General features: G+C 37.7%; 1 protein-coding gene across 4 annotated transcripts in view; it reads left to right on the top strand.

Moving 5' to 3' along the window:
• The first annotated feature begins 14,883 nt into the window (after nt 1–14,883).
• Nucleotides 14,884–27,160, top strand: part of SUMF2 (sulfatase modifying factor 2) — a 342,981-nt gene continuing 330,704 nt past the window's right edge. For 2 of the 4 annotated variants that reach the window (XM_044054213.1, XM_044054216.1), the window contains exon 1: nt 14,888–15,045. In XM_044054213.1, coding sequence (XP_043910148.1) covers nt 14,985–15,045 — 61 coding nt within the window. In that variant the 5' untranslated portion in view covers nt 14,888–14,984. Of the gene's footprint in view, nt 15,046–27,160 lie in introns of all 4 variants that reach the window. The other 2 variants (XM_044054215.1, XM_044054214.1) reach the window with 2 other exon arrangements.

Genomic DNA, 27,160 nt, shown 5'->3' on the forward strand with positions numbered 1-27,160 from the left:
CTTTCCACCCTTCTCTATTGTTCACAAATATTCACAAACCTTCATAAATCTGATCTAAATAGCCTAGAGGCTTGCTATAATAAAATTGCCAAATTTGCCACAAAACTTCCCCATAGAGCTCACCACTGTATAGCCCTCCAAAAGCTAAACTGGACTGAACTCCCAAACTTACTATCCCCTAAACCAACTAACAGTAGCTCACTCAGTCGTTCATAACCCAGATTATTGTCCAGCCTTATCTAACCTCATAAAAAACCTTACCTCACTCAGGTCTGCCGATAAAAACTTGCTCAGGGTTATCAAAATCCACAACGCTTATGGTGATTCTTTATACAACTATGCCATAGCCAAAACATGTACTTCCCTTCCCCGGCATTTCCTATCTATACCTAATACCCACAGCTTCAAACAGTTCCTCACGAATTACTTCTGCAATCACTGGCTATGCTCCTATACTATCCCTGGCTATGCAAACACACTTCTCATCTACTGTGTTTACTACTACGTAACTCAATATTGTTTGATTCTATTGTTTTTTTTTTTTTTTTGCTGATATCATATTTGACTTTTTCTGGTTTGATGTGTGACTTTACAACTTCTATTAACTTGTTTTTACACTGTATTATATTTTTATACAAACTTTCATAGTAATCTTTTTAGTACTGTAACTAGCATATCTTAGTATAAATATTGTAAGCATACTTTTTTGGGGAAATTTTCTCCCCATATCTCCGCTGAAAATGGGCTTGTTTTTATCTCAGTCAGACGCTACCAGGTTACCAAATTTAAATATATATATATATTTTTTTTGCATTAAATTTCTCTCTCAAAACTTTTCACATTCCTTATGCAGTTTTTCCTGTTTAGATTTTAGTTTGGCAGAATTATTCAGCAGCAAATTAACCTTTATAACCCCAAGATCACTGCACATCAATGGTGGTAACAACTGACATGAAGTAGCAGTAATTTCTTTGGGAGCACAATGTCTAGTATGCTCCATTCCCTGGTACCATTTTTTTTACACAATAAACCAAAAGTATGCACTCGGACAGCCGTTTACACCCGATAACTTTATTCCTCAAACAACAAACAAGTGGATTTAATAAACCGAGTCCGTTTTTATATATCTGTGTGATATTAGTTCATTTTTTGTGTTGTTTAAAATTAAAATAAACTATTGGTATTTTAATTGAGCTTCGTTACTGAGGAGACCTTATTTGGCCTTGGAATTCAACTGAAGTTTTTGTGGTGTTACTGGTTTTGTTTGCTTCAGTCGTTCCATTGGATTATTGGATTTAATAAACACTAATGCTGATTACAACCAGTACATTTTCGTTCAAAACTTCCTCAGAATATCCAGCTAATCACATCACAGTAATTTATAACCCAGTCAATACCTACTTCTGAACTTATTCCCTGGAAATAGGTTTCAAAGTAAATTTAATAGGTTTTTAATATTGGTTTGTTTAGTGATGATTTCAGTAGCTCTATGTCTATACACTCTCACATAAGTGACAAACTCTTTTATATATTGCAACAAATATTTTTATATACCTGTCTTATTGTAAAGTGAATCTTCTTTTGAGTTTTCCCGGTTAGGGGTCGCCACAGCAGATCACCTGTCCGCTCATGATTGGCAGTGGAGTTTTTACAGCATGTCTTATTGTAAAGTGATTATGTTTAAAAATTGCTTTCAAGTGTAATTCCCCATTTTGATCAATAGAGGTCAGCAATGCATCATTTTTGCACATATTTTTAAAATGGTACAATAATATGGATTTATTTAGGTATTTATTTATGATATTATATTTGTAAATGTTTTAACATATTGTGATTTATGATATATGTGGTTTAGGATAGTTTTGAAAGATCAGGAGGCATTTTAAATATTCTTACTTAAGGTATGAGTTTGCTCTAACTTTAAGAATTAATTAATGGCTAATTTATCAATTGACTGGGTTATAAGCTACTGTGATGTGATTAGCTGGATATTCTAAGAACGTTTTGGATGAAAACATACTGGTTCTAATGAGAGTTAGTGTTTATTAAATCCAGTTTGCTGGGTGGGGAATAAAGTTATCAGGCATAAACGGCTGTCCGAGTGCTTACTTTTGGTTTATTGGTGGCTGCTTTAGCACTCTTTCTCCTCCGTGGTGTTTATTTTTTTTACACAATATGAAGCAATTGTTGTTCCTGAACATACACTGTGAATAATTTCCTTACTAATGTAGTTGAATTAAGCAATTACTGACGGTGGTGGTGTGGTATATTGAAGATTTACCCATGGTTGGTGTGGTTTAATCACGAGAGCGAAGCCCAAGTGATTAAACAAAGGCAACTGTGAGTAAATCTTCATTATACAATGACCCCCAATTAATATTCAAAAACGTGTAAGCTGATTGGTCAGCGTGCACGTTGTAAATCAGTTATAGTAATGGAAAAAAGGTCCGGTCGCCCAGACTTTTTCCATTACTATAACTCTTTTTTTAAGCAACGGAGAACGAAAGATCTCCGTTGCTTCATACTGTCTCGCTATGTTAAACGAGTTTAACATAGCGAGACAACTTTAAAAAAAGCAACGGAGATTCTCCGTTGCTTTTTTTAAAGCTGTCTCACTATGTCAAACTCCTTTAACATAGCGAGACAGTTTGTAAAAAGCAACGGAGATCTTGCTTTCTCCGTTGCTTTTTTCAAAACTGTCTCGCTATGTTAAATGGGTTTAACATAGCGAGACAGCTTTAAAAAAGCAACGGAGATTCTCCATTGCTTTTTTTTAGGCTGTCTCGCTATGTTAAACCCATTTAACACAGTGAAACAGTTTGTAAAAAAAAAAAAATGGAGATCTTGCTTTCTCCGTTGCTTTTTTCAAAACTGTCTCGCTATGTTAAATGGGTTTAACATAGCGTGACAGCTTTAAAAAAGCAACGGAGATTCTCCATTGCTTCTTTTTAAGCTGTCTCGCTATGTTAAACCCATTTAACATAGCAAAACAGTTTGTAAAAAACAACGGAGATCTTGCTTTCTCCGTTGCTTTTGCCCACAGCTCTGATGTACTGCGTAGGCATACGCAGTACATCAGAACTGCCACAGAATACCAGACAGCTGCGGAAGGGCAGCAAGGAGGCATTATACAATGCCATTATTTAAGAAAAGTCATTTTTTTTCTTATATAATGTCATTGTATATAATAACCACTTCTGGGTGTGGGTAATGCTGGATTTACCCACGGTTGGCTTTGTTTGGCCACTCGGGCTTCACCCTTGTGACCAAACCACACCAACCGTGGGTAAGTCCAGCATTACCCACACCCAGGCGTGGGTTATTGCTATAATATACCACAATCACAGACTCGGTTATTGCTATTATACAATGACATTATTTAAGAAAAAAATACTTACTTTTCTTAAATAATTTCTTTGCAAAACGGCGGATTCCTGTTCTTCCGCCGGTTGTGGTATACTCATTCTGGGTTTTGAAGTACTGCGCATGCGTATGGGACTTGCATTCCCACGCAGTACGTCAAGGCTTTGAAACGAAAGAAATGGAGAAAAGAAAGTCTCCGTTTTCTCTCTCTCTCTTTTTTTTATTGTAAAAAAAAAAAAAGAAAGAAAGTCTCCGTTTTCTCTTTTTTTTTTTTATTGTAAAAAAAAAAAGGTTTGGGGGCAGTTTATACCAACGGAAAAAAGTCCGGGTGCTGGACCTTTTTCTGTTAGTATATTGTGGGATTTACAATGGGCACGCTGGTTGGGCTGGCCAATCAGCATGCACGTTTTAGAATATTAATAGGGAGGAACTGTATAATCAATATTATTCCAGTTTGTTTCTGGTAAATTTCAGTCCACAGCCAGTGTTTCATGCAAGAAATGTATGAATTCCTCTAGGTCATCAGCACTTGACTTTGGCGGTATGAAGTAAGTTAAAATGAAGTTTGTTAATGTAGATAGGACAGAGAATATGTACCAAAATAGATCACTGATAAACTCTTTTCTGGGGTCAGGCCAAATTAAATACAAACAAATTGGTGGGATGTGGACAAATACAAACCATAGCTAATACTGCCTGTATGACAGCCTACTTCTCTTGTCAGCTCTTGCCCTTACAAGTAATATCCAGGATGGGGGAATGAACAGCAATGGATAACTTATTTAACATTGCTGAATGGGTTAAAGACTGGCACAGGACCATCTTCAGTTTCTACATCTGTCATAAGGCAAGAAACCATACAGTATTAAACAAAAGATGAAACATTCATGACAACAATACGGTGCAAATAGTTAAACAAGTGTAGCACGACAGAAAAATAATTGCAACTACAGTATATATGACAACAGACTGCATCCTGCATATTAATGCTGAACAAAGTGACATATACAGAGACTAATAAGCTAGTTAAATGATATCTCCTGAGTTGTTAGAGATGAGACAACCTGTATCCTTGAAGCAGAAACATTTATACTCTTAGAGAGAGATCGAGAGCCTGCAGCATAGTTTATCAGGAGGCACACAATCCTTGCTGGTTTACATTTGAAATGGGAAAGAAAGCACATAAATATGGCTATTATCACATTACTGTCTTTAAAAATAAATAGCTAAAATAAATTTCTGATTGTGAGAGGCTCTTTTGGCAGGATTATCATTTTTAAATAGTTGCTATATCTGTATAGGTTTTCATCAAGTGGTATTCTCACACATCCTAAATATGTGAAACTGGAAATACTTTAAATTACACCAAGTTTGTGTGCCCAGTGTGACTGTGTCCTGCTGAAAGGGCTGGCATCCCTTCAAGGATTGGTTTCTTTGTCTTGCAGCAATTGTACACGCTCCTGTGCTACAAACCGGACATGGATTAATCTGACAACAAAGAACAAGTCAATGAAATCGAAGTGAAACGATTCAAAGAAATAAAACTGATGCCGTGCATTTTTATAAACCTGTTGAGTTCCTTTGCATTTAGTCAGTACTATTTATAAACTCACACTGTATAATAAATTATCCTGTACATATTGTCACCTTTACTATTGTAAATACCTACTTTATTTTATTACTTTCTGTATTTTTTAGTATTCTCATTACTTCCTGTATTTTTAGTAATCTTTTTATTAAGATCCTTTCATTTACTATGTAATAATATTGATTTTTAATTTCATAGGTTCATACTAGGCTATCTGCCCTAGGGCATTTATAAGCCTAGCCAGAGTGTGTTTGGCTTTCACTACCCATTTTAAATTAATTTTGCTATGCCCTTTCAATTTTTATTTGTTTGCAACTTAAGCTTTTCTCCCCGGGCCTCTACTGAAAATGGAAATATATCCAGTTGGACTAGCCCGGTTAACAAATGTAAAATAAATAAATAAAATAAAAATAGTACGGAAAAACACAAGCATTCAGAATCTGATACGGTTAGGGTTGCCACCTTTCTACTGTGCCATTTCCTGAGAAACAAGCCCCGCCCCATGCACAATCAAGCCACACCCATTCCTTTTAATAGCCACACCCCTTTACTCCGCCCTTCAGCATAAGTCTTTAATGTCACATACAGTTACCAATAAGTAGAAAAATGTGCGACGAGTCAAAAAGTAAATAAAAAAACTTTATTTAGCAATACTTCAAAAGGTTCACTACATACAACAGTACATCACACACAAGCATGGGAAAACTAAGCCCAAGTCTCATATCACAGGTAGTACTAAAATGGAAATACAATTAGATATTAAAAACACCAGTTCATTCAAAGCAGTACATTAAGGGTTCACCACACACAATAGTAAAAGAAAAGCAATGACAGACTAGAAAGACAGATCTACAGTCCAAGCATCTTAAACAAATCATGTAATCATATATTCACTGTAACATCAAATGAGCTAAGCTTTGGTATAGACGGTATACCCTAGAAAACACAGATAAAAGGTAAACAGTTGTAATTGTGATGACAAACTAGACAAAAAAGCTACATTTAAGCCTCACTATACTACGAAGACTGTACACCCTAGAAAGACACCCTAGGAAGAAACGCAGGTCAAGGTAAACATCACGGTGATGACAGACTAGAAAGACAGATCTACAGTCCAAGCATCTTAAACAAATCATGTAATCATATATTCACTGTAACATCAAATGAGCTAAGCTTTGGTATAGACGGTATACCCTAGAAAACACAGATAAAAGGTAAACAGTTGTGATGACAAACTAGACAAAAAAGCTACATTTAAGCCTCACTATACTACGAAGACTGTACACCCTAGAAAGACACCCTAGGAAGAAACACAGGTCAAGGTAAATATCACGGTGATGACAGACTAGAAAGACAGATCTACAGTCCAAGCATCTTATACAAATCATGAAGTCATTATACATTCACTGCAACCAAGTCCAAAACCAGATTAGAAACTGTTCTAGTTAATCACCACATGTTGAACATCTAGATAGTGCCAGCACAGCTAGTGAATTAATATAAATTTAATATTTAAAAAATTCACTAGTAGCTGTGCTGGCAATATTTCATTCCCCTTGTCACACTAATCTTTGAAAATCTACCTTAATTCCAAAGAATTAAACCATTAAAAAAATCCACTTACCTCCAGAAAAATCAGCAGCAGGGCTACTAAAACAAGCTCTCAGCAGCAGAACAGAACAGGCAGCTAAAGGGCCAGCAAGCAGGGGAACACACCACCACCCAGTCCACAGCACTTCTCCTCCAGCAAGCAAGGCAAGCAGCAGGGCTAAGGCAATCCTTCCAGGCAGCAGGGCTTCCAGGCAGGGCTTCCAGGCAGCAGGCAGGGCTTCCAAGCAGGCAGGGCTTCCAGGCAGGGCTTCCAGGCAGGCAGGGCTTCCAGGCAGGGCTTCCAGGCAGGCAGGGCTTCCAGGCAGGGCTTCCAGGCAGGCAGGGCTTCCAGGCAGGGCTTCCAGGCAGCAGGCAATCCACTGAAGACGATGTCCAAGGCTCCAAGCAAGAATTTCAGATCTTAAGAAGCAGCACCCTTTGTACTACAACAGTAAAAGGTAAAAAACGTATACTGAAGCACCGCTTTTATTCTTAAATTTTCGCGGGCTTTGCAAGGCTTTGACTACTGACTAAACGTGTTGATTGGCTGCTTGCTGCACGAGCTTCGTCTGCAGCAAGCAGCCAATCAACGAGAGTCCAAGACGGGTCATGGGAATGTTTTTTTTTTTTTTTTTTTTTTTAATACGCGCTGACAAGCCTGACGTCGCTATTTCCGGACTCCGATTACAAGAACCGGAGAACCGGAGTGCCCTACTGATTTCCGGGCACTCCGGAAAAAAAACGGAGGGGTGGCAACGCTAGATACGGTGGTGACAAAGACACGAAGACCGCAAAATGAAATCTTGGCCGTGCTTACTACTGCGGCAGCCCAGTTTTACGCTATAGGGTTGCCACCTTTTCATATGCCCAGAGTGGGACTTTTTGCTACAAATGTCAGATTTTGCAGGCCAAAACATACCCATGGCCAAGGGCGCCCGCAGGCAGGTGCAAGGGGGTGCACTTGCATCCCCCTGGAAATAGATGTTCGTGAGATTATCTGTTCATTAAAAAAAAATTTGCATCCAGTCCCATCTGTTTTTATCTTCTGCATCTGTTCCAGTGACGTTGCCCGAGGGGCAGTCCTCCAAGGATGGCACTTTTGGTAATGTGACATTTACTTTAGTTTAAATTTAAAAAAATGTTTAATGGTCATTCTTCTTTAAGAATGGTCCCATAGCATCACCGTTCTTCCGGTCCGTTTGCAGAGACGCGTTATTCTTCCTGTCCTCCCGCGCAATTTTAAGTATAGTACAGCGGTTTTCTTGCCGAGTGTTCAGTTCATTCACAGGAATTGTGTGTGTGAATTTCAATCATTTTCTTCTTCACCCGTTCCCAAGTAAGTCCACAAGTGTTCAATTCATTTACAGAAGTGTATGGTATAGTATGATACGGTGCATAGCCTAAATACATTATTACAATGCAAAATTTACACTGAAATCACTTCATTCGAAGCCTTTAATTGGATAGCTAGTAATATGGCCAATATATTCTGGTCTGGATGTGTTACCGTGTTTATTTGCTCAGTTGTACCATTTTAATTTCATTTATAAGTCTGCAGTTGAAACATTTGCTAGGCAAATTGTTGCCACTTACAAATTAGTATGTGCAAGTAAGCAGTACAGTTTAATGCTGTTGAGATTGCCTAAAAACTGCACTACAGTAGTTGTTTAGTTGGTGTGTATCACTATGTGCTTAAAGTTACTTTTACAAAGCAGAATGAAAGCCGGCAGTAAGGCCAGGCTGAGTATAGACTGGCGAGCCGTCGCCATTTCAATAGGAATCTCATTGGGTAACAATTATTAGAATATGGCTTGTATATTTTATGTCAAGGATGTGAGGAAAATGCGTAGCTTGTATATTGAGGTAAAGGTTTAACTATTTTGATCTTTGTCGTACCAAATACGTGTATTGTAGAAATGTGTAATGCATTACGAAGTTAAATTGTTAGTCATTTTCTTATTGCATTTTTTGCAAGGGAACACAGCCACGCTGTCTGTTCCATAGATTTGTTCTTGCTTCCACCTCTGTTTAACCACAGTTGCAGAAACCAACTCATCCCTAAAGGAGCTTGCTCTGTTGTTTGTAAGAGAACCCTATGCCTGAGACATATGTGAGAGCTTATTTTTGTTAACATTTATTACTTTAATTTTTTTGCCAGCCTCTAAAGTCCATCTTCGCTTTAATCAACTTGTTTTGAAGTTTTCATTGACCACCATAAAATGCTTTTACTGGTGGTGTGATAGGATGTGGCCTTTCTCGCATTTCTGTAGTCAACAGAATAAATGCAGGACGCACTGCATGTTTTCTTAGCAAAAGTTGTATAATTGGAATTTCTGAATATTTGCCTTTATGTTTTCATTTTGCATGAAATGTTCTTAAGAAATTGCTTTGTGCATTAGAAATTGAGTTTGCAAATGTGGTAAAAGTAAGCTGGGAATTATTGATCTGTGGTGTATATCTTAATAAATTATGTTGTGAAAAATTAGTAGCAATAACATTAAAACAGAAACATATATTTTTTATTCTGTAAAGGCATTGCTAGGTTGTAGTAACATTAATGGCTGTTATGTCACTTCTATGGGAAGTTGAGAGTCATTGCTAGGTTGTAGTAACATTAATGGCTGTTATGTCATTTCTAATGGAAGTTGAGAGTCATTGTTTGTGTTTTCAGTTTTTTTTTGGGGGGGGTCACCTTAAAATTGCATCGTTAACATGCTGCATAAGAACAAAAAAACTAAATTGTTTAGCAGCATCATTAACACATTTTCATATACATTTTATACATGTGCCAGACTACGGAATTATGGTGAAGTTTACAAATTGGATGCAGTAACGTTCTGGAATTCAACAGCTTGAATGCATCTATTTTAATAATTACTAAACAAACGTCCAATGACCAACAGTTGGGTGTGATGTTTATGTATAATCTACTATATGTGTGATTATTGACTAATGTCATTTGCATTCTGGCTATATTCAGTTACAGCAAAAATGTCATGTCTCGCTATGACTTATTTAAATTCAGTGTCCTTTTGCTTTTGGCATGGTGTGCCATGCTAACCTTATGAAGTTGTTATGCCAGTAGCCAGCATACTGGCTTTAACCGTTCACATTGCCTTTTGACTGACTGGCTGCTTATATGTCTGTGCTTGATTGTTGTTAGTTTTTAGCAAATCTGCATACTAAGGAGGGAGATGGATGCATACCTCATTAGTTAATGATCTTTGTGATGGTAGACATGTTGAAGGCATGCTACACTTTAATTTCTCTGCCATGCTATCCCATAGCTACATACATCAGTATTGCTGTTGACTTAGTGGTGCCATTTGCAGCAGCCATACTTGAAATTCTTGGTAGAGTTGACCATTTTTCTCTCCAGATTATTCTCCATGCTTAAAATGTCTTCAAAAATATTCAGATATCATGCCTTTATTCATTTGGTGTTTACTAAACAAAGCAGAAATGCAAGCAAACTCCACCCCCCCCAACACAACCCAAATGACACAGCCCACAAACTCAGTGTGCCACTCAGCCACTGCCCACAAGGCTTAACGTACCCAACACTCTAGTCATAGGTGACTCTATAGTCAGGCACACTGATGTTCCACTCACCAGGCTAAACAAGGAGAAAGATACTGTCAGCTGCCTGTCAGGTGCCACGATCTGCCACATAATGCATGCACTCATGTCACTCCACAACAAGTACAAATATGACACTGTCATTGTCCATGTTGGTGTGAATGACCTGAGACGTATCTCCCTGGACTACATGAAAAGAGACGTGGAGGAGCTCTCCGATCTTGTAGCCCAGGCAGGTATGACCCTAGCCCTGAGTAGCATCCTGCCATCACCCAGAATTATACCACAGTACAAGGACAAAATGATTGATTTCAACAATTGGCTAAGCTTCTGGTGTCATTCTAAGGGGATCCAGTATTTGTCTGCCTGGGACGACATGATTGACAGGCCACAATGCTTTGCCAGAGATGGCCTGCACCTGTCGGCCTTGGGATTCCGGATACTGGCTAAGGCTCTTGCTACCCCTATAGTGCCTTTTTTAGGCAAGGTTCAAATGACAAATTCACCATCATAACAGGTACAAGCAAGCAAAATCTGAGGGTAATGCTACTTGATGCTAGAAGTCTAAACCTCAAAATGCACTCACTCGAAGCACTCCTTAAAATGGAGAACACCGACATCTGTGCAGTGACAGAGCCCTGGTTCAAAGCTCCAGAGAGCACCCCTGCATTACCAGGCTATAATTCATTCATGGTAAATAGGAAGAAATTACCAAGTAATGGGATACTAGAATGGCTGGGGGAGCTGTGTATGGGAAAGGAAACTTCATGTTATATAACAGTCTGAACATTTTTATAATGGCTTCCATAGTATAATCTATCAATTCACACCCTCTAAAACCACCCGTTTCTGTGAGCAGTAAGGCAGCATGACAGTTTATTGTTTTTAACCTAAGCATTTCTTTATTTCATTTTGTTGACTGGCTGGATATCATTATGCCTAAGGCATTTTCACAGGGGATAATCAAGGTGCATTTAAAGATAGTGGACAAATTGCATTCACTGTTCTACAGAGAATAAGAAGGAAAAAGATAGTGCTGTATATTCTGGAATTCTGATGAGTGCTGCAATGCATTTTAATTTTGATGATAATGAATTCAGTACTGGACTTGCTTGGCTCGCCGTATCACTTGGTTGTCTGCTTTCCCTCCCCTTATTTTGAGAGTTATTTTCATACATTTTCTTTGTAACATACAACAATATGTAAGAGAATACATATTAAAAAGTGTATTTTTGATGGGATGTAACCTCATTCGAACAATTTTGAAAGCATTTTGTAGATGGAACTTTTTCTGGGCTTAGGGGGTTTCATTCTTCCTGTTAAATTAATATTCATATTTCTTTAATATTTAAAGTTAATAACTAGAAAAGACTGTGCAAGGCACCATAGGCAATTTATGCTTCAAGGGCAGTAGGCCTTGAATTTCTAGATCATCACCATCTTTCGGCTGTTACCATTAGGGGTCGCCACAGCGGATCATCTCTTTCCATTTCTTCCTGTCCTCTGCATCTTGCTCTGTCACACCAACCACCTACATGTCCTCTCTCCCCCCATCCACAAACCTCATCTTAGGCCGTCCTCTTTTCCTCTTACCTGGCGGCTCCATCCTTAGCATCTTTTTCCCAATATACCCAGCATCCCTCCTCAGCACATGTCCAAACCAACGCAATCTCACCTCTCTTGCTTTGTCTGCAAACTGTCCAACCTGAGCTGACCCTCTAATATACAGATTCCTAATCCTGTCCATCCTAGTCACACCGAGAGCAAATCTTAACATCTTTAACTCTGCCACATCCAGCTCGTGACTCCTGCCTTTTTGTCAATGCCACTGTCTCCAGCCCATATAACATAGCTGGTCTCACTACCCTCTTGTAGACCTTCCCTTTTACTCTTACTGGTACCGGTCTGTCACAAATCACTCCTGATACTCTTCTCCACCTATTCCAGCCTGCCTGTACTCTCTTCTTCACCTCTCTTCCACACTCACCATTACTCTGAACTCTGTTGATCCCAAGTACTTAAACTCGTCCACCTTTACCAACTCTACTCCCTGCATCCTCACCATTCCTCTACCCTCCCTCTCATTTACACACACATATTCTGTCTTAGCCCTGCTAACCTTCATTCCTCTCCTCTCTAAAGCACATCTCCACCTCTCCAATGTCTCCTCAACCTGGTCCCTACTCTCACTACATATCACAATGTCATCGGCAAACATCATAGTCCATGGGGCCTCCTGTCTGATCTCATCTGTCAACCTAACACCACTGCAAATAAGAAAGGGATCAGAGCTGATCCTTGATGCAATCCCACCTCCACCTTAAATGGATCTGTCATGCCCACTGCAGTCCTCACCACTGTCACACTACCCTCATACATATCCATTGCCACTCTTACATACTTCTCTGCCACTCCCGACTTCCTCATACAATGCCACAACTCCTCTCTAGGCACCCTATCATATGCTTTCTCCAAGTCCACAAAGACACAATACAACTACTCCTGACCTTCTCTGTATTTCTCCAACAACACTCTCAGAGCAAACACTGCATCTGTAGTGCTCTTTCCTGGCATGAAACCATACTGATCACTAATAATCACCTCCCTTCTTAACCTAGCTTCTACTACTCTTTCCCATAACTTCAAGCTGTGACTGATCAGTTTTATCCCTCTGTAGTTACTGCTGCTCTGCACATCACCCTTATTCTTAAAGATAGGTACAAAAACACTGTTTCTCCACTCATCAGGCATCCCCTGACTTTCCAAAATTTCATTAAACAATCTAGTTAAAAATTCCACTGCCATTTCTCCTAAGCACCTCCATGCTTCCACTGGTATGTCATCTGGTCCAACAGCCTTTCCATTCTTCATCCTCTTCATAGCTGTCCTTACTTCCTCCTTGCTAATCTGTTTCACTTCCTGATTCACTATCCCCACATCATCCAACCTTCTCTCTCTCTCTCATTCTCTTCGTTTATCAGCCTCTCAAAGTACTCTTTCCATCTACTCAACACACTCTCCTCTCTTGTGAGTATGTTTCCCTCACTATCCTTTATCACCCTTACCTGCTGCACATCTTTCCCAGTTCTGTCCCACTGTCTAGCCAATCAGTACAGGTCCTTTTCTCTCTCTTTAGTGTCCAATCTCTCATACAACTCTCCATACGCCTTAACCTTAGCCTTCGCCACCTCTCTCTTTGCCATGCGCCTCATCTCCTTATACTCATGTCTACTTTCTTCATCTCTTTGACAATCCCAATTCTTCTTTGCCAGCCTCTTCCTCCGTATACTCAACTGAACTTCCTCATTCCACCACCAGGTCTCCTTGAAAACACTGAAATATAAAGTTGTTTTCTAGCAACAACCTCTTCAGTAGTTTCAGATATCTTTAATATGTAATTATTCAGATTACTTTTACTTCTGCAGAGATTGTGCATACAGACTGATATTGGTAGATTGTAATGACAGAAGTTTGAGTGGCTTTTTATGGTTGAAGTGTTCTGAACTGGGCAGTTTGCCATTATTAGCCCATATGTTTTGTTTCATTGCTTATTGGAAAAGTGTTCAAAACTAAATGTATAGCATACTCTAACAAGTGGTGCTATTATACAAGGGATAAAATTCAATTATATATTATAATTGATACAGTCAGAAACATGAATCAAAGAACATTTGCATGGACCAAAAAATGTGTGCAAGGGCCTATGATTTAAAAACAGCCCAAAGGTAAATTTAACCTGCCACTGGCCAGATGCATTTTCTTTGAATGTGGGTTTCAGTGTTTCAGTGAATGTGGGTTTCAAAGGTAGAGAAGTTTTAATGCAAAGTCTCTTTTCATTGTAAGACACTTGCTTTGTTTAGTTAATGTCCGTCAGTGCTTGTGCTATAAAATTTGAAATAAAAGTAGTAAATGAAATCCAAATATCTGTAATCATTGTAGAAGTAAAGCATAAAACAGTATGCACACAGAGATTTGAACAGTGTCTATGACAAATGCGGAGAAATAGCCAAGTAATGGTTTACTGGAATGACTGCGTGGGTGGAGGGGTGGGGCTGTGTGGGCGGGGGCAGCAGAGGGGTGGGGCTGCATGGGCAGGGCTTGGGTTTGCACCCCCCTGCAAAAAATCCTGCGGGTTCCCTTGCCCATGGCCAATACAAAGAGCATAACTTCACTTTTTTTGCCTAAATACAACCTTATTCTTGTAGCATTTTACTTGCTTATTTTGTTTCTTATAACATGTGTTTCAGATACAAAATAACTGTTTTATGCAACTATTACATAAACTATAGGAAATAATTTTGCCCTAAAATCTCTGGACATTTTCCTTTTTTACAATTGTTTTGCAGGGCACACCTGCCCAAAGAGGGACTGTCCCTCACAAAGTGGGCCAGGTGGTAACCCTATTACGCTTATCAGATCACTAGTACCGTGTAAGCACAAGTCGTAAATACATATCCCTGCCTTGAAATCAAATCCTAAGAATGTCATCATTAGTCAATGTAACGACAAAGGTTTGCAGTCCAGACCATTAAAAAATAACTTTTCCACACACTTCTGCAGCTCCTAAGCGGACACTCTCTGATATCTAAAGTAATTAACTGCGATACTACTTTTACCTTTCACGTTGTCACACGCAACTTCCAAAGCAGAACGTCAGTTGAGTAATTTTAAAGTGGACAAGCCTTGTATGCGAGTTTTACGACACACATGACGTCATACAACTGCTCTAGTTCCTGCTCCCGTAGAAATACGTGACGCAGCCTGAAACTTTAATGATCTCTGGTGGTGTGATTTTTATTACGTATTTCCGGGTTAAATTCTGATAGCGACATTCTCTGAATTCTTATCCTGAGTCATATGCAGAATGTTTTCCAGAACGTTGCTAGTGGCAGATTTGTTGCTAATTGTCTGTTGTGTTGCCCAAGGTTTGTACCTATACTGTCTACATTGATTGTCAGTGGAATGGATTTCCTGTTGATAACTTACCCGCTTTCTTGTTGTTTGCCGGATGTGATTTTTTTCTAATAGTGGTACAGTCTAATAAAACCCAGTGCCACAGTGTAGTTTTTTTTAATATTGTCTTGCAGTCTTGAGTAAACTCTGCCAGTTCCCTGTTGTTTGTGCTCTTTCATTCAGTTATGTATACCCAGAATAACAGTTAAGTCTCATTATACTGCCACGATTTATCCAGTCTGTTATGTGTTTATGCCGTAGTAGCCCCACCAGCATAACATGTAGGGATCCTTTTTCTAACCTCGTTTTTTAAGTTTTGGAGCGTGACAACTTCATCGTTTGTTCATTTCGGTAGCGTGTGTTCCATTATTCTTCCTGCTTAAATTTTCTTTGTACTTGCCATAATGGTGTTTCTGACACCTCCCATTAGTCTTCAAATACTTTTTTCGTGTATTTCTCTAGTTAAGTTTTGTGAACCTCTTATCCATTTAGATTTAAGTGTATGCGCTTCCTGTCATAACATTTCGTCTTTGTATATTTTAGTTTGTTGGCCTTGTGAATAAGTGACCCTTTTCATTCATTACCACAGGCAAAACACATTTACACGTATTATTTGTAGTGATACAAATGTAGAATATTGTAGTGCAGTAAAACACGGGTTCACAGGTAAATGCTAGGCTAACTGCCCTTGTGGGCCATTTTAAGCTTAGCCAGTTTCCCTTTTTGGGTTTAAAATAACTTATCCCATTTGGTTATAGATTGCCCTTACTCATCCCATGGTCGATAATTATGTATTGCCCCTAATCAGAATAACTGGGATCATATCATAGTTAATCTGAGGGGGCCGGTGCATGGAATAGAGCATTTAAGAGCTGCCTGTGTTCATTTAGTAGTGTAGGGGCAATTCTAGTGTACATTTTCTGTTTTCCATCCCTAGATCTAAATTGCACTTGAAAATGGATAGGCGTGAACTATGTGGATGGGAAGTCTGTTCTACAGTAGTGGTATACTCTGTGAGATATGCCTATCCCTCCAAACTGTTCTGTTGATGTTGCAGAATAAATTTAGATCCCTAGACTGAGTATTTCTGATGACACTTGACAAAGTAAACTTTGTCGTTTAAAACTACACCTGTAGCCTAAACAAATTTTCGTGCATCAGCTCAATTTTTGAGATTACAAAGGAAATTGCAGCAACACATACAAGTAGAGGAATAAACATAGCTAATAAATACAATACTACCCCAATACATACAAGAAAGAGCAGATACCATAAGTTAAATTACTTACCCTATTTAAAGTAATACAAAATACAGTACAGATTGAAATGCCTAAGTTATGTGTAATATTACATTTGATTTGACTTGCTGATGTGTAGTAAATTCATCAGTAATGACCAGACACAAATCACCTCTTAGCATTCTGTCGGATACTGAGTATAATGACAGGGCTTTGAGTTGGTCCGTGTAGGACATATTGTTTAGGCCTTGCATCTTTTTGGTAAGGTATCTGTGTGGGCATTCCAGTTGTTACATATGTCTGGACAGATACATGCCAAAAGGAGAATTTTATTCAATGACTGGCCTACTGAGGGCAATGGCATCCCTAGATCTAGACACAATCCCTGTGTAAGCTGTGCAGTACAGGACTATCATACAACAGTAGACATGTTGGTCAAAAGTTAGGTCACTGTTCTCATAAGTTCCCAAATCCCAGAACAACTGGGTCAAGTCTTAGGGACATATTGTCAATGCAGTAGTTCCCTGGAGTAGGTGACTTCTCAAAGGATACAATATTGCATTTTTTGGCATTTAGTTTTGGTCCATTATTTCTGCACTATTCATTTCAGACAAACCTTGCAGGATGGCCAAGTCGTTTGGGGATTTAATGACAGTCATCTGCAAACTTAGTCAGCCAGAGCTCTATGGTATTGGGTTTTACTTCAGAAAAGTAGATGCCAAATAGCACAGAACCCTGGGGTTCATTGTAGCATATGAATTGTAGTTTAAAAAAAGAATTATGTGTAAATGAGTTTTTATATTGTACATATGTACAATTATTGCAGATGAGAATTTATTTACTTTTGTTTGCCAGGATAGTCCGACTGGACAAGAGCCCATTTCAGTGGAGGCCCAGGGAGAAAATCTCCAGAGAAAATGACAGAAATTAAAAAAAAAAAATTAACAAAACATAAAAAGACACAAAATACACACATTCTAAATGTGCAATGAGTCACAGAGATTAGATTGATTGCAGAGTATTACATGTTGAACATACACATTGTGTAAGAGTAGAATCCTTAAATCAGTCTACAGAGTTGAGTAACTAGACAGACTTTTGTTAGGGGAAGGCATGATTTTGATGTTGGATGCGTAAGTATGGTAATTGAGAATATTGGGAGGTTGACAGAAGAGTAGCAAAGGGATGGAAGGAGTTAGTGTAGAAGAGAGCGGAGGACGGAGAAATAACAACAGGACAGAGGAAGAGAACTGAGATGAATATTGGGTGACTAGAATGATTGTGATAAACAATATATCTTTTCAGAGTTTTAGGAAATTAAAAAGCAGCTGTTGGCTGCTCTAGTCTTATTGAAAAATATAGGTTTTGGTGGTATAAGGGAAATGGAATGGTGAGCATTTATCAGTGAAACATTTGAAATTTGGTTATATGATGCTGTGAGTTTTAAGCTGCTTGCAAAGCTGGAAAGGTTGTCTTGTTGTTTTTTTTGTATTTCAGCAGTTAGGATATCCCAAGTGATAAGGTAGTATTTTAGATAAGCCCCCCCCCCCAAACAAAACAATGTGGAGATATACCAAACTGCAAGGTTTCTTCATTTCTAAATGAGTAATCTTGAGTAATGGTTGGAGAGGTAGACACTATGAGTAATGCAGTATCTTAAAAGCAAAATAAAACAGGAAAGTAGATCTTTCAGTAGTGAGTAACCACTTCACTGGATAGTGGATTGATGATGTTCATGGCTGTAGGCAAGATACATGAATTGTTTGGAGTGGAATATTATTAATTATTGGTAGGGCATATTCTGACCTGGGGATGAGGACATTTATGGCAATAGCCATTCTAGTTCAGGTGTTAAAAGGTTTGATGTTCTGCAAGATTCTGTTGCTGTGCAAGAGTAAAAAAAATGTGTTTAGTCAATTGTGATACCTAAGTAATTGTGCTTGTTAACTGAAGGAAGGGTACATGTTGGGATCTTTTATTATGAGATGAGGTAAAATGTGGAGCTTTTTTCAGTCCTTACTAGAATAATGGTTTTCTAGTAGTTCACAGACTATTGACAGAAAGTCAGTTCCGTAGAAGGTTAGTCACTTTACAGATGACATTGTAAGGTAAGGCTGTTTGCATTTGAGTTGATAAATATAGTGTCATCAGCACAGAGAATAATTTCAAGATAGTGAAGGTCTGTGGGCAGTCATTGATAAATGTAGAAAAATGTTGAGGATGGAGGCCAGATGTTGGTGGCACACCTTTGGGGAGTGTACAGTTGAGGGAGAGACTGCCACCCGAAGCAACTGTGAAACTTAGTTTCTGAACCAAGAACATACATTTTCAGGAGTTTAGCTTATTCAGAAATATATTTTCGTTGACATTATCAAGTGTTTTTTTTTTTTTGAGATTAAGAAAGATTGCAGCAGTAAGTAAACCCTTTTTCATAGTTGAGATATTTTTTGTAAATTAATTGATAACTGTACTATATTTGGGCCTAAATCCATGTTGCTTATATGAAATAATGTTGTGTTTTTGAAATTATTTAAGTATTTGTATATAAGCTTTTGAAAATTTTTGGCAAGGAGGCTGATATTAGAAATAGGCTGAATGTCAGTACCTGAAGATGGATGATTTACTTTGGGTGTTAGGGTTATAAGGTAATGCTTAAAGCTGTGTAGACTTATTGGTAGTCAGGGAAAGGTTAAATATGTGAGTTGTAAGACTGTAAATGAGAAGAGAACCAAAATAAAGGATTTTAGTGTAAATAGTATGGAAATGCAGTTTATTAGGATAGTCAGTTTTCTGCAGATATGTTCTTATTGTTTGAAGAGATGAATTTGAAATGGAAATATCGTATGTCATTGACATCATAGAGACATGTGTTAGGGTGATTTAGGGGTTGTTTCAGAGGGTGTCAAAATAAATTTGAGGGGAAAATGTAAAGTATGCTGGATTGTTTGATTAAATGATGTGATTAAATTATGTTTTGGGGAAAATATTACCCGATGATATGTGCTTTACAGCATACTTTATCTTTGTTGATCTTAATTATAGCATTAGTTCTTAATGCAAGATAGCGAGGATGGACATTATAATTTTGTGGACTATTCTGATTTTGCATGCAAACTCTGTCTTTAATCAGCTGTCAAAGATGGTTCGTTACCTTTTGGATATTGAATTATAAAGTGCAATATTTTTCAAAAGAAGATGCTTATCTTGTATGGGGCAGTTGCATAATAAGGCTGACGTAGGGTCCTTGCAGTGATATATAGGAGTCCAGTTGATGAATTACATTTCCTTTGAGGAATCGGGAGTGGTTCTTGGAAGAATGATGCTTGGAGGTAGTTTTGTGTCTTTAAAAATTCAGTAGTAACTTAGGGGGTTATGTTTGCTAAGAGTGGAGGGCAGAGCAGAAAGGTTGTAAAGTTTGACCTTATCCTCATAAATAATCTTACAATGACAGAAGATTGAGAGGAATTTGGATAGTATCCAGTGCTGAAAGTAACATGTTGGGTATGGTTTATTTTTGCCTTCCGAATTGAGATTAAAGTTACCAGTGGAAACTAGTTTGTGCTGCATGATTTTATTGAAGATAAGTTGCAGGGTTTCTTGTATGATAAAAAAAGTTGGTGGTGGTAGATGTAGACCGTGGCAAGAAATATTTTAGTCTGAACATTGATTGCAAGTTCACGGTAGGGGAGTGTTAAGTGAAAGGCCCCCTCTTGTTGAATTTTTTTGTTCAATCTAAAACAGAAGCTGCTGTTAAAAGGTATTAATAGGACATATAGAATAATGCATCATAGGTCAGTACTAGGCAAGCTGCATTTAAGGGCCATTTTAATCCTAGCCAGTTTCTCCTTTTGTGCTGGAATTAACCTATCCATTTGGTTAGAGAGATTGGTCTTACCCATTCCATGGTTGATAATTACCCCTAATGAGAATAACTGAGATCGTACCAGAATAATTTGAAGGGACTCATTCATGGGGTAATGTATTTAGGAGCTCTCTTTGTCCATTAGTAGTATAGGGGACAGTTTTTTGTTTCCCATTGATAGTTCAAATTTGTGCTTGAATGTAGACGGGGATGAATATTGATTTATGTGGCTAGGGAGTCTCTTCCAAAGCAGAGGTATCCTCTGTGAGATATACCTGTCCTTCCACACTGTTCTGTTGATGTTGCCAAGGAGGTTCAGATCCCTAGACCAAGTATTTATTCTGCCATATGACTTGCTGATGTACAGCAAATCCATCAGTACTGGGTTGGAGGATGTTTTGTATGCTAGACACAGTTGATCTCTTAGTAGTCAGTAGGATACTGAGTATAGTGATGAGGCTTTGAGTCAGTCCATGTAGGACATGATGTTTAGGCCTTGTATTCTTTTAGTAAGGTATCTCAGTGGGTGTTCGGTTGTTGCATGAGTCTGGACAGATATTTGCTGAAGGTGGCACTGTATTTAATTATTTTTCCTAATAAGGGCCAAGTAAAGAGGGACAATGATATCCTTTGATCAAGACACAATCCCTTTGTTTATAAGCTGTGCAAAATTACCACAATGGACACGTTGGTCAAAAATTGGGTGACTGTCCGTGTGAGTTCCTAAATCCCGAGCAACTGTATCAACTCTTAGGGGCATATTGTTAATTTGGTACTTCCCTGGGATAAATGACTTCCCAAAGGATACGGTAATATATGTTTGCCATTTACCTTCAATTCACGATTTTGGCACCAGTTATTTATTTGGGACATGCTCCACAAATCCTAATCCCTCCAAGCTACACGCTCTAGGAACCTAAACCTTGTCACCACAATAAACAGAACATGCTGGAGAGATAGATTCCTGACCCAGAGACTTCCCATACTCTGGAACAGACTACCTATCTATGTCAAACAGAGCTCCTCATTAGCACTCTTCAAGAAAAATCCTGATGATTGGATGGGAAATGGGAAATTCACCCCAGGGATCACTTCTGTGGCTCTGCTCGACAGGGGCACAGGAAAATAATTTTCTTGGGCAGCGAAAGCCAGGGTACATTTTTTGGCTAGGCTTATATAGGCCCTAGGGCCAATAGCCTAGTACCTACCTATGAACAAACCTTCCTGTAGGATGGCTAAGTCGTTTGGAAATTCAATGACTGCTTCTAGCTTGCAGTAATCTGCAAATTTTGTAAAAAGCGACTTTTGCTGCAAACTTAGTCAACCAGAGCTCTTTGGTATTGGCTTTTACTTCAGAAATGTTGATGCCAAACAAGGTGAGGTCCCAGCACCAGAACCATGGGGTTCTATAACTATTGCTAACTATGAGAATCAATCGGCAAAGGTTAGAAAAGACTGGAAATGAGAATAAAAAGCCAATATACAAAGTAACAGTGGGAGGACATTTGTGTGGCTCCTAAGTGTACAACGGTCTGAAATGTGTAGGATTTTTGCATGGAAGTGTTTGCATAGATATTTTTATACTCCAAGCAGACTTCAGTGAACTTTTTTTTCAGGTAGATAGCAAATCCTGGCAGTTTGATGGAAAAGAGACAAAAAACTGGGAAATTTTTTTGGGAATTTAACAAGCTGGTAATATTTAAAAAATATCTACAGAGTACTTTGTCAAAAATGTTAGGGAAGAAAATTATTGTAACTAAGGAAATGACTCAAGCTGGTAAATAGAAACTGAATTGCCTAGCCATAGTAAGGCCTTTCTAAGTTTAATTATATTTGCTGTCAAAAAAGCAGTTACTAGAAAATGTAAATCAAAATCTAAACCAACTGTAACTGAAGAATTGAATGTTGTAAAAGAGAAAAAAAGAATTGTATGTGGGTTCTTTTGAAAAGGGAACAAGCAATGGAATTTGTGTGAATGGTGCATGCAGAATAATTTTCAGGAGGAGTGAAATTTCAGAGAAAGTATGACTTGAGCAATTTATGTAATGATGGAATGAATTGTTGCTAAGAAAACAATTGTATAGTCTTAGTGTATGAAAATTAACAATTCGTAAAATGAAAAATAATTGTAATAGCTTGTTTTCTTTTCTGTTAATGTATATCTATCCATGTAATTACTAAATATATGTAAATTTATGTTAAATTAAAAAACTTTACAGTGGGGGTTAGTTGTTTGCTGGGGGAGGTTGCTAGGCTTGCATTGGACTCTTTGTCACCACTTAGTAGTATAAGAAGTGCAACCAGGACAGAAAGTTTGATAAGTAATGAGTTAAAAGGAGCTAATGTTGCATTTATGAAGAAACTGTAAAAAAAAATAATATAAATTTATGTAAATTTGTAATAAATTGCAACTAGACAGGTCACCATGGAGGGAGTTTATCTTATTTAATGTTTTAAGTCATGCCATTAGTTTGAGAAGATCTTTATGTTGTGCATGATCTAGTTGAATTGTGGATAAGTGAGAGAGAGCGAGAGAAGAATGAGTAGAAGGAAGTGTAAAAGATGGGAAGAGGACATATTTAGTTGGTAGCCTGGAGATTAGTGCACAAGAGGGTGGAGGTGATGGAGGCTATGTAAAGGGGGAATGTTCTTAGCCGGGATTAATTGTTGTGGAGGTGACTGACTACTACTGATGAGAAACGGTTAAGGGGTAGGGACTGATGTATAGACAGAAAGATGGGTAGGACAATAACAATAGGTAAATGAAAGATGTGTGGAAATCGAACAGTGTGTGGCATGTGGAATGGATGCTAAGGTAACAGCAGATTAGAATATTTATTTGTTTATTTATTGACATTTGGTTAATGGGAAAGTCCAACTGGGTAGAAATCCATTTTCAGCGGAGGCCCATGACTAAAAGCTCCAAATTATTACAAACATTTTAAGAACAATGATGTTACAATCTTCAAAAATAAAAGATAAAGATCTGGAGTTTAAATAATTACAACAAATTAGATGTAATGTAAAAACTTTGGTTAAGAGTCTATACAAGCTATATGAAAATTATTAAATATTTAGAGAAATTGTACACAATTTGTAGAGAAATAAAAGGTAAGTTAGTCTAGTAGAAGTAAGAAATGCAATATGAAAGGAGGAAAAACAGACTTATGGTATATTTGGAGAGAAAGTCATGGAAGAGAATTTGATAACAGTAAGGAAGTAAGTGAAGAAGAGAGAGTAAGGAGATATAAGGAATGAAAAGGTACTTGCTCACATTTAGGGATAGAGTTTATCCTGATTTTGAGCAAGAACAGAGCCAGATTTTAGCTAGGATGTCTTTCAGAGCAGTTTTGAAAGATGAGAGGGTGGGTATAGACCTGATGGATACAGGTAAGGAGTTTCAGGCCTTAGCTACCTTGTACAAGTACAGACAATGCCCAGCAGATTTGCTAGGTTTGTTAACAGCCAGGAGTTTTTGATCACTGGAACACAATGACCAACTGGGAACATAGTTGTGTAGAATGTTTTTTAGTGCTGGACAGGCAAGTGGATTCTGGATAATTTTATAGGTGGTAAGGAGCTGTGTATATTTTATTTGATGTGGCAGTTCTAACCAGTTTAGGCTTTTCAGTGCTGTTCAGTGGTGGGTTCTGAAAGGGGTATGTGCTGCAAATTTAGCATTGTTCAAGTTTTAAATTTTGTGAAGCCTGGAGATCTTTAAGGATTGGAGTGCCATAAAGAAGAGTAGGGAGGAGATTAGTAGCAAGTGTAGTTTTTCTTGCGTCGGTGAGAAAGTTTTTGGCTCTGTAAAGCATCCCTAGTTTTTGATGAATTTTTTTATGGCATTTTGTATATGCAGGTCGGATGTAAGATTATCATTCATTATCACCCCTAATGGTTTGCTATGAGAAGTGATGGCAGTGCTTATATTATCAATAGAGAGGACTTTAAATTTTGTTTTTTTCATGAGAGAGAGATTTGGGTGAAAAAGGTAGTAGTTTGGTCTTGTTTTGGGTTGAGCTTGAGTTGCAAGTTACAAAGCCATATTCAGTGGATGTCAAAGCTTCCTGAGTAATTTTTTGGAAATGTATCATGTTGTCAGATGTGCAAATGAAAGCAGAATCATCTGTGTAGTGTATTAGGGTGGCCGTATAGTGAGTGTTGGTGAAAATGTTAAAGAGGAGGCCACCAAGGATAGAGCCGTGTGGTACACTGGTGGTGACTGGGAGGTAAGGAAAGAGAGTGGAGTGTCATTTTACTGACTGATAACTGTTGTACAGGTGGCTTTTGAACCTCAGAAGGGTGGGCTGAGAGAGACCTAGTGAGGACATTTGAAGTAGAAGTTTTCTGTGACAAACTGTGTTGAAGGCTTTAGACAAGTTTAGAAATAATAAAGAAAATAGTTTGAACTATAGCACAACTTTTCTGAAGTTCACTATTGGAAGTTTTGGTGAGTCTATAGATTTTTTAGACTTGCATCTTACTTTTGACATTACTTCCTTGAAATTTAAGAGTTAAATATTGAGGAAAAACACCTTTGTTAATCAGTATTTGCATAGAGAAAGTCTGCATCCTGTTCATATGAAAGGTGGAGTAGTCAAAGGTCAATTCATACGTCTCAGTAGGTTGACTGCAGAGCACTTAGTCTTTTCAAATGAGGTGGATAGATTGTTACAGTTTTTTGTAGAGAGAGGTTACGATTTGGTTTGGCTCAAAAAGATAGTTCAGGAAGTGTTGGTACTTAGAGACATGTCTGCTTGTCCCATTTTGAGCATTAGTGATACTTTTAGGGGAGTATCCCCTAGTGTCCAAAACAAAATTTTTTCTAAATTTTCTTTAGGATTTGCTATTCCAGTATGCAATGAGATGGTTTATATTAGAAAAAATTTATTGGACCATTGGAAGGTATTAATGGGTAATACTGAACTTGCAAAGATTTTGGGTGACAGACCTTTTTTCTCCTACAAGAAGACCACCAGTATTAAACATATTTCGGAGAATAAGAAAAATCAGATGGCTTTGAACTCTGTGACTAGTTCTGTTGGGAGTTTTTCTTGTGGTAGATGCAAACAGTGTAGGTTTATGAGTAATGTGTTTAGTATTGAATTTAAACATCTGGGAAGAAGGTTTTTGGCTAGGGGCTGTTACACTTGTAACACTACCAATGTAGTGTATTGCGCTACATGTGACACATGCCAGAAGTTTTATGTTGGTAAAACTGTTAGAGCTTTAAACAAGACGATTTATGAGCACTGTTTAGCCACAAGAAAAAATGATGGTAACAATGCCTTGGCAGTTCATGCTGCAGAATGTGTACTTTTTAAGAAATTTTATTTTTAATTTTGGAAAGAGTGAATTCAGATCTGTTTTCTGGTGACTACAAGACTTTCCTAGAGTGTAGAGAAAGTTTGTGGGAAATAGGTTTGATTGCTGATGAATCTCCTGGCCTTAATGGTACTATTAACATGAAATGTTTTTTTACAAATGGCCAGAAATAGGTAGTTTACCAAGTTGATTTATCATTATTATTAATATTATACTATATCACGTTATAGTGTAGTTATAAAAATATACATATATATATTTTTTACATTTTGTAGTATTTTAATTTGTATATTTTTATATTGTAACAGTTATTACATTAGAGTATTATACTTTTTTGTATTTGCACACATTTATATTTTATATGAAAATTTCTTTAAGAATGTCATGTGACTTAATTGGTAACAATTTATAAAGGACTTTGAATGCAAAAATTTTGTTCTGATGAAGCTCATGTGAATAAAGTGAGTGAAAGCACTTAACTATCATTTGCAGTCCTGTGTTTGGATTTATTGTCTTCAGTTGGATTCTTGGTGTCGATCTTTTTAATTGGTTTTAGTTTGTTTCGAGTGTATTTTTATTTAGTTTGCCATTATCTCTAGCTTTATTGACAGTGTCTATATAGGTTAGAAGGGCAGTGCTAGTATTATGGGAAGGACAGAAGCCTTGTTGTGTAGGGGATAGGAGTTCTTCCTGCAGGAGATAGTCCAGCAACTGTTTTGAATACATTTTTCAAGTATTTTGGTGAGGGGAGATACGTTTGCTATAGGTCTAAAGTTATTATTGTCTGTTGAATTTCTTCCTTTGTGCAGAGGGATAATGTGTGACTTTTTCCAGAGAGTAGGAACATGTGATTCCTGGACTGACCTGTTTATAAGGACTGAGCCAGGATAGGCAATGCTATTGGCTGCTGTTTTTAGGTACTCACTTGTAAGGTCATCAACTGAAGAAGAGAGCGATTTGAGTTTGCTTAATAGTAGTTTTATATAGGATGTCGGCACAGGTTTGCAGGTAAAAGTGTATGTAGTGATATGTGGCTGTTGGGTAGGGTTGGGATTAGATGTTGAGAAATCCTTGGTTAGAGGTGTTATACTATCTATAAAATAAGAGTTGAACTGTATTGTAGTTTAGAGTGGTGAGTTATCGGGAGAGGAGTTTGGGTTGCATTTTTGGCCAGGATGTAAGATTTCTTTAATGGATGCCCAGAATTTTTTTAGGGTTGCATTTAGTGTTATATTACAAGTTATTGTAGTATAATATTTTTGTCTTCATGTATTTGTTTTTTAGTTCAATTGTGAAGCATTCTGAAGTTTTCAAGATGTTGACGTGATTTACATTTTTGCCATTCCCTCCATACTTTTTCTCTATCTTTCATTCATGCACTCTTTTCGGAGAGCCAAATTGCATTATTTGTTTTCAGTTTCTTCCTTCTAGGAGGTGCAAGGATATTTAGACAAACTGTATTGAATTAAATTGCAGCATTGTCTAAAGGGAGGATTTTTAGGAAGTTCCATTTAATAGATGATAGTGTAGTAATGAACATTTGTAGATTAAACTTGGAAAGGTTGCTTGTTGTTTTATAAATATGCTGTTTAACTGGATATATTAGATGTCTAGTTGTATAGATTGACAGCTGATCACTGAGAGAGTCTGACATTGTACATG

This window comes from Protopterus annectens, chromosome 13.part0, assembly GCF_019279795.1.
Source record: "Protopterus annectens isolate FY-2018-M chromosome 13.part0, PAN1.0, whole genome shotgun sequence".
NCBI classification, from domain to species: Eukaryota; Metazoa; Chordata; order Ceratodontiformes; family Protopteridae; genus Protopterus; species Protopterus annectens.